The sequence below is a fragment of the Apis laboriosa genome, unplaced genomic scaffold (assembly GCF_014066325.1).
Source record: "Apis laboriosa isolate Shangri-la unplaced genomic scaffold, ASM1406632v1 scaffold29_cov151, whole genome shotgun sequence".
Taxonomy (NCBI): Eukaryota; Metazoa; Arthropoda; class Insecta; order Hymenoptera; family Apidae; genus Apis; species Apis laboriosa.
Window position 1 is genome coordinate 179,002 of NW_025222728.1, and position 9,336 is coordinate 188,337.

Genomic DNA, 9,336 nt, shown 5'->3' on the forward strand with positions numbered 1-9,336 from the left:
AATTATCTTAGAGCGAAAAAGGAACATTACATTGGCAAGTTATCCCGTGTCCGTTGATATCGTAACGATCGTAATGATAAATCAAGGCTGGGCAAGGTTTCGAGATATCGAGTGATAAAAGTGGAAGGGACCTAAGCACGAGCGGGCGCGACTCACGATTATAGCACGGAACGAAACCCTCCGTTTTTGCTCCCTGATAATAAGAACGTTCCAGGAGTTAATCAGGGTTCGGTGCAGGGGTCCAGGTTATCCTCGCACATCCTGTGCACAATGCATCGAACGGGCATCCGTCGTAAGTGGATCTACCTAATGGTTCTTACGTGACAACAACATTTAGATGGTTGCCGCGCGATAAGTTGGGAGAAAACTGGAGCTTCGAGTGTGTGTGTATATAATAAGGGAGCGAAATGGTTTGAAATGGTAGGTAGGTTAAAGAGAAAATAAAGAGAAAAATCTTTATCCAAAGATGCAATCGAAAGTGATCAACATTAACGATTTGTTTATAAAATATTTGGGAAATATCTTGTGCAAAATTTATTATTCTCTATCGTGTCTCAAATGTGAGGCTAATTTTATCGTTCTCTTCGTGCTTTCAAAAGTAATTGTAAAATTGTTATTTAATTTAATCAATGAGTTTAACGTAATCATATTATTCTTTGTGTAATTTATAATTGTATCACAAGTGGTGCAATTATATATTCGAATAATAATTGATTTTCTGAATGAAGGTTTTTTTCATCTCGTGAAAGTTAAGAATTCTTCTTTTTTATGCGAAAATTTTGTACGAAACGAAAGGATATTGTTCGAGATGGAAGAAGCGAGCGAATTTTTAATATTAATTCCATTCTCCGTTCGATTGTTAAATTTGAAATCGGCAAGAAGAAGTTACGAAAAGCGTGTATTAATTAGAAATGCTAATTGAGAGGAGGAATCAACTGTTGCCCCATGCGAAAATTAGAAAGGCATTCCAATTACGATCTTGCCTTTATTCTCATCTCGCACAACGTGACATTTTGTCGTGTAAGCCAATCGTATCTGCTCCCTATGATTTCTTAATTATGACTTGTGCAACTCGAAATGCGAGTGTAAATGCAATAATTATAGATAGAGATAGAAAAGACGCGATACACAATCCGAAAACGAATTTCCAATTTAAATTTCTTCCTCGTTGATTCAAATTAATCAAGTTGAAGATTTCTAAAAATTTTTGAAAAATCGCATCGAACAAATAACGAACGAGACGAGATCGATCGACAATTTTTACTTATACGCGGTTATCTTACCGAGCAAGCAATCAGTTATTAATGATTTTTATCTTTATAAATTAATTTAATAATTCGATAATATTTTTCTCTTCTTATCACTTCTCTCTCTATCATTTTTTTAAACTCTTCCCTAAAATATTATCATTAAAAATCAACAAACAAATTCATTCTTTTCATTCCGCCAATCTCGAACACCGCCATTATCCACGAATTTTTTCCCCTCCGAATCATCCATGTTGTTTCACGTTGTTTCTCATCAACGGGCTAATCATCCCGTTTCGGTGATCACATCGACGATACTTCGATTTTCTGCACGGGCAACCGCTGCACACTACAGCGTGCACTTACTTTCTTCGGCCTCGATCCCCTTGCGGGAGCCTCGCTTACGTATCGCTTTCGCAATCATTATTAGACGTTGTTGCGCAAGCGTGAGAGCGGGGAGGGAGGGGGGAGGGGGGAGGGGCGGGTGTCTGCCCTATATGAAATATCGCCCGCGTTCAATCTCGGCCGCGGATACGTTGTAATTAGCGTGCAAGACACTGCAACTCTGGAAGTCGAAGCCTCTAACGTGGCGTGAATGCGCGATATCGCGGCTCGCAGGACACACTCCGTGATGTGTATATATGTGTGTGTATGTGTCTGGAAAAATTCAGATGCCATTTCAGATAGGTGGCAAGGAGATTCGCCGTAACAGTGTTGCACGGAGACTGTGGTGTGGAAACTTTAACCAAGCACACGACGACACACGATCATCCTCCCCCCGCAGTTATATTCGTTCGCTCGCTTTTACGTCCCGTATTAACGCCCATCCCGTAATAATAAGTCATGCGGATTCGATCGATAACAGTAGCCAGTGATAGAAACGGGGAAAAGGGTGTTGGCGATTTTCCTATTTGGAGATTCGACGTGACCGATAAATCTTTCTCCGTGTGAATGTGTATTGAAGGAAAGGAGAGAGGGAGGGGAAAGAAGGAAAGATAATTGCACGAAATGAAAACGACGAGGTATCGAGGAACGACGATCTAAGATAAACGTTCGTTGTTGTGCAAGGGAAAACGCGTTGACAGATGGCCGAACGAAACGAATTCTCTGTTACTTGCTTATCTACGGTCGGTATATGATCGGTATATTAACAGATTAATTTTTTGTTAAGTTAAGGACGTAACAAGGCGTCGGTAAAAAAGGAAAATGAAGCGAATTTATATATTTCTGAGAGAAGGGAAGCTGATCCGCTTTTTCCGCTCATTAATTTCGTTTATTTATTTTTTTTTTTTACTCGTTTTGTGATGTTTTCATATCGTGTTCGTTAATTGGTGAACAATACCAGTTTATCAGTAGAGAAAATCTCATATAATTGTATCATCCTCCAAACGTTTTATTTCCGTGAAAAATGACTATCATTCTCATTTTCCAATCAAAAATTTTGCAGATCAAATCATTTTATCCAAATTCTATTTCAAAAAAATGATGGATGATTATACTGTACAAGTTTAGTTATATTCTATTTTCGTGATCTTTCTGACTTTTGATTTGTATATAAAAAAAAAATCTGTGATGCATTTTATCATCAATTCAATGACGTTTCTCGTTAAAACGATTCCACGATATTCTTTTATATTAACTGACGAACTATTATTATTTGAACAAACATAGATGACGAATGGGGATTTCTCTCTTCTTTTCCCTATACATTTTCCCTATACGATTTCAAAGATTTCAATCTTTATCGAGTTGCAAACGAGTTCGTCCTCGAAGCGACGAGAAACGAAACGGAATGCGCGCCGCATTCCATAGAAAAACGTCATTGTTTCCAGTGCTAAAAGTTCGTAGGTTATCTTTCATCGTTGACCCGACACGTCGACACAACGTGTTCTTCATCGAGTGCCAACTCAATTAACGCGATCACGACAACGATAAATCGTTTTATCCCTTTCGCACATTCCTTTCCTTCCTCTTTTCCTTCCTCCTCGCGGGCCACGCGATTCGAGCAAAAGGGAAGCGTTAAAAGAGGGCGACACGTATATAACCAGAAATAAACAGAACAAAAGAAGTTTAAAAAAAATCCCTTTTGAACACAAGAGTTCTAGCTGCTGGCTAGAATCCATTAGAAAGCAAGTTAAAGAGAAGTTTCTCCTATTACGAAATCTATTCACACTCGTTTCATAATTTACGCGCTGCTTTATTTTCTTTGTAACGGTTTCGAACAATCCGATTAAGTAAGCGCGACAATCTTTCGAACAAAGAGGCGCATGCTTAAATATAGCCCAGCGGCCGGGCTAAGTTTATCTTTATTGAGGTTTATATACCGGTCCGTGTCGACCTCGTTGCTGTACAAAGTAGCTTGCCTGTTACGCGTTCACCATCTCCCCGACCATAATTTTTCACAATTGATAATTATCGCACTGTGAGAGAAAGGAACGAGAATTATTTAATTCCTGCCGAATTTCGTATTCTGATCTTTCGTATTTTTTTTCACAAGTGGATCCTGATATCGAGAGTGAAATGTCGAGAATGAAAATTATCCTCAAAGCTCAGCATTTATTCGTAAAAAAAAAAAAAAATCAAGAACAACTCTCAAATCCTCTCCTTTCATATTCTTTACTTTATTCATATTTAATCAGATAATCGCGATGAAAGAGTTGTGAAAACAAAAGCGTTTTTTGTCGAAGTGCTCTCTGCTATCGGGAGAAAAGAGTCACGGTATCTGTGTTTAACCATACTTTGGCTCAACATACATACACAGTCAGATAAGTAGCGAGCGATTACACGCGCTAAAAATGTAAAAATACGAACGATTCGAACAATGGCTCGAAATGTGATCGTAGAATAAAATGAATATAAATGTTTCGCAAGGGATTTTCACTTATCTTTTAAAAAGAAAAAGAAGAAAATTGGAAATCGCGGTGTTGACAAGACGTGTCCATCGGTAAATCATTGACCGGGCACACACAAGTTGGTCACGAGCGATGACATGTTTCGTAGCCCTCTATCAGGACGAGTCTATTAAATCTGCAACAGGACGGAATGTCTGCCACGGTCATTACCATTCCGCCAAGTCGTAAGTTATCTTCGCTGACAGTGGGCGCGCATAGAAATGTCTTCGGCCGTGATACCTTCTGACTTCTTCTTCTCCTCCTTCTCCTCCTTCTCCTTCTCCTTCTTCTTCTTCTTCTTCTCCTCCTTCTTTTTTCCTTCTTTTTTCCCCTCCGCTTCTCGTTCCTTTTCTCGTGGCTGTCTTTGGTCGCGCTGTCAGCCGCCGACATCCATATCAGTCTTTACGCTCCAGATAGTCAGAATCTTTTCACTTATAAATCTCCCGATAACTCCGCGAATCCCGTTTCCCACCAGGACAAGAATTTTCGATCACACGCATCGTCGTTCCATAAAGATATTCTATCGCGATTCTATCCCCCTCCTATATATATATATATATATATAGAACGAGTGTATATTCTAAACGAAAATCCTTCGTCGTTCAACTCGGATTTTGCCAAGCCTCGACTCTAACAGAGATTCAGATTCGCGGTGGTATTTGGAGGGAGGGGGTTATACCGATCCGTATAAAATTTGCATCGCATTCCAAAGCAAAACCCTTGCCAGCTCTGGCGAGTAATAGCGTAGTCGTGCATCGTAGGTAGAGATCTTTGAGGAGAGATCTCACCTCGGCACCTCCGCAAAACTCCGCGAACACATTAATGTAATAAAAGAAAAGAAAAGAAAAGGAAAGGACAGAAGAGGAGAGGGGAGAAAAGGAAGGAAGAAAGGAAGGAAGGAAGGAAGGAAGGAAGGAAGGAAGGAAGGGAAGGGAGGACGGTTGGAACGAGGGCAGGGAGGGGGAGAAAGGTAGAACAAGGGGGGGCCGCGGTCCTCGTTTCGTCTCGTCTCCCCGTTTCAAGCGTCCCCTCCCTCCAATTCTCTCGTGACCATAAAGGTTTGTGTTGTGCGGCCGCATCGCCGTCGAGCCGAACGGTAAATCAAGATGGTTGCTTTACGTAATGGAGTTGCACTGGCTACATCTTAATTAGGAAAAATCTGGGAGCACATCCGTTTCCAACTCGCCGATCCTAGGCGGAGTTAAGGCGCCCATTGCATTCTCATTAACCGTCTCGCTTTTGAATGCATCTTATATATATATATATATATATATATATATATATATGGCGGATCGCTCGTTACACTATTTATCTTTCGAGCCTCTTGTTTCGCAGAAGAAAGTTCGAGTTGCGTTCGTATATAATAATAGTAATAATAATATAATCGCACGAGGCTTGTACTTGTACATGCATCGGTTTATACATTTAGATGGAAAGTTGGATGGTCTCTAAAAGAAATGCTCGAATTTGAAAAAAATTTTTCTCAAATACAAGCGAAGTTGGTCAATTGGATTGGCCAAGAGATGTGGAAATGAATTGTCGATAAATTAATTTTCTTCGTAAAACAAGTTTTTCTTCTTATCTTCAAATATCGGGAATTACCTTCTATCGATATCTATTAATATTCGTTTTCGAGAAGTTTAAATCTTAATGATATTTTTTATAAAAGTTTTTAATAAAATTTAAGGAGTTGATTCCTCTCAAAGAGACTATATACAACCCGTTATTCACGATATATATATATATATTTGATGCGAAACACGGTGCGCCATTTTGACAATTTTTATCAATCGAATTCGCGGTCGAAGATTAGAACGAGTTGTATTAAAGTTAACAAGTTCGTTCTGGTTCGCGTTCGGTGATACGTTCGCGTACGTGATCAGAATGGATATATCGCGATCGTTCGTTGTCGAAATTTTTCCGAATTCTCTGCAGGTTACTGGAGAATTTTAAACGCTGGTTTTCAGCCCCCCTTGGTATGCCAAGATGAATGTTAATCTAAATTTACGTTAAATATCCGATCACACGTATTAATCAATTAATTGCGAAACAACATGACAACGGAGACAAGTGGCGAGGTCTCGTGTCTCGAGCGTCTCCATCAAGAAGTACGAACGTCATTTTCCCGTCACACATCCTATAAATCCATCCATAACCTCCATAACCACTCGTAACACCGTTTCACTGTACACATTTCCCGCATAGGCTTTTAATTGTCTGGATACATTCCCGAACAAAATCGTCGAATTGAACAGCTTCGTGAACGAGTACATGCCGGAATCTGTGAAAAATAACAAATACGACGACACGATCCCCATCGAGGGTAAAGTCAAGTGTCAATCGACCATATCCACCTCGAAAAATTGCGATCTAAACAGTATCTCGGATTACGGCGGTAATTATCAATGTTAAAATTCACGTTTCACGTTTCCATTCATATCAGGACGGACCTCCTTTCACTATCACTGGTTCCTATATAGTTTCGAGTTACTATTCTCTGTCGATGTGTGATCGCAGTCGATCCCGACACGGTATTTGCAAAAGGAAATACTATCGTTCCCGAGGCATAACTGGTTGCAACGTGCGTCGAAGGCCAGGACCACTTGGACAACTGTTGGCATTTTTATTCAGCACACTGGCCACGTGCACGAAAAAGATCGTCATAGCTCCGTCCCAGTACATCGTGGACAACATAATCCCGACGTTCTTCCAAAGGTGGGTGGTACATATAACCAACGAAGAATAAAAATTAAAGATAACCCATATCCCTTTGGAAGGCGAGAATTGAAGAACGCACAATGCGGACCTTCGTCGAACTGGAGTAGTTCCCTTTCCACTTACGTGACCACGTTAAAGAAAGACACGACGGTGATCGGGAAGCTGATCGATATTATGAGGCCCGCCGTAGTGAAGCTAATCACCGACACAACGATCGTAATCATTCCCCCTCCCTAAATTCCTTACGCGTTTCAATCACCTTTTCCCCGCGTGAAAACACGGTCTGAAAACCCTATGATCCCTGTTTCAGTTGAAACGATGGCTCCAAGCGATCGCCCTGGCCACCGCGTCCCCCCCCATCGAACTAACCAACGCGACTCGCAACACCGAGACCATCGATTGTTGGGCGTACGAGCTGTTCTTTCATCTCAAGTACCTTCAAGTGAATCGCGCGCGGCGGACCACCGACAAAGTAATCCTTAAATCCTGATTTAACCAACCAATTTCCCTTCCCCTCCTCCCCCCCCTCCGTTTTTATTCAGTTGCAATCTTATCAATGAAACTCTCCCCCTCTCCGTAGGTGATAGCCGAGGCCGAGTCGAAATCGAACGACGTGATCCACGCAAACCTGTGGCATCGTTTGGTACAGCTTCGCGATAATTATATCATTCTGTACGAAACCTTGCAGAATTACGATAAAATTCGCGGCATCGAGTCGGAGAAACAGAAAGAGTAACGCGAGAAAATTTACTCACGTAACTGTCGAGAGAATATATATATATATATCTATATATATATATATATACACGCTATAGTCGGCTCAATGCAATTCCGTTTAAATTTCCATCGAATAAAAGCAACGTAGAACGTTCTAATTCTCTCGCAGTTTTCCAAGGTACGTTAACGCCAGTAGTTTCTAGCCGAGGAGAGAAGGGCCGCCGGTCGAGACTCTCGACCGTTTGTTTCGACACGATTGAACCGACATGGCACGCTATTGTATAATCTAACATTTAAACGTTCGTGCCGAGGAAGGGAACAGAACACGCCGGACAGGCGTTCGGGAATTTTTATTTCACCGAGATTGCACCACACGATCCGCAATCGCAATCACCCTCTATCGAGATCCATTTTTCCACTCGAGCAAACTAGCGCAATCTACTTTGCCGGATAAAACTGTAAAAACCGTTGGTTTTTTTTTTTTTTTTTCTTTTGTACCCCGGCCGAATAGGTACACTTGGTTACAAACAATTAATATACGTTTGTACGTTGTTCGCGGGATTAACAGTTTCAGTAACAATTTCGATTGTAGAGTATTTTTAACAGAATAGAAAGATAAAATGGAAAAACTTAACTTAACCTAGAGAAATTTTTCGTTCGCCGAAAACGTTTTCGAACGATTTACGATTTACGATCTTTTCGATGATACGATTTTACGTAAGAAAGAAGAAGCATCGAGGGATAACGAATTAATCGACGTAAGGAAATGTACGTTTAGTTAAATCCGTTAGACTCGAGCGTAAGTTACAATTCAGTCAACGTAAGTGCAATATTAAAATTCATCTCGATTCCTTAACACATTCGAGATGGTAGGAAAAATCGAATCGTAATCGACATTGATTTTTTGATAAATATAATGAAACATTCGGCAAAATGGGAAATATTATAATATTTGTATATTATAAAACTAATATTTATAACTCGAAAAACTTTTCTTTAAAATTCTGTCTTTAATGACGTCTCTATAATAACTTTCTGGAATTTGTGCTTATGCACTCTCTTAGAAGCACTTAGTAGTACTTAGAAACTATTTACGTATCTGGAAATAACTTTATAACACGCAATGACACTTTTAAACCTTCTGAAAACAGAAAACGTGATCGTGAGATTTTCAATAATCCAATATATGAAACACTTTTCACTAATCTCGAATGTGTTGATCATCATTCTTTTGCTTTCATTGTAATACATTGTCACTCAACACGAAATACAGGTAATAAAACGTAGCTAGGCGCAATGGATTTAAATATCCAGCCGATTCTTCTATTCCCACGATAAAGATACAGAGACAAGTCTTTCCCTCGAAATCGAGGGAGTGTCGATAAACATCACGATAATTGTATAATGGAGAAAAAGGAGTCATCGAAAAAGAGGTTATATCGCTCCGGATGCAAAACTCTGGAATGGAAATCTAGAAAGCATTGAACGATTCTTCAATGGTAGGAAGAAGGAGAAATGAGAAACTGTCATCTTTGAATTAATGCATTCTTAAATGATTTTTAAATCAAACGCTCAAGTCCAAGATACAAATCGATAAATGTCACTGGCAAGACCGATTGCAGCGAGCGTGATCGCCAACTAGATGGCACGAGCATCACGATCTACTCAAGTGAGATTAACACGAGTTCGCAAAACGATTCCCGCGATATTGACTATGATGAATACAACTGTCAATCGTCCAGACGCTCGTGAAACAACTCTCG

The 9,336-nt window shown here is 40.1% G+C and overlaps 1 protein-coding gene across 1 annotated transcript; it reads left to right on the plus strand.

The window, feature by feature from the left end:
* The first annotated feature begins 6,192 nt into the window (after positions 1-6,192).
* LOC122714386 lies at positions 6,193-7,592 on the plus strand. The gene is made up of 6 exons (XM_043935676.1): positions 6,193-6,246; positions 6,344-6,533; positions 6,619-6,853; positions 6,916-7,072; positions 7,167-7,328; positions 7,437-7,592. Exons 1-6 carry the CDS (start codon positions 6,193-6,195, stop codon positions 7,590-7,592), a joined length of 954 nt encoding a protein of 317 aa, XP_043791611.1.
* Positions 7,593-9,336: the final 1,744 nt, after the last annotated feature.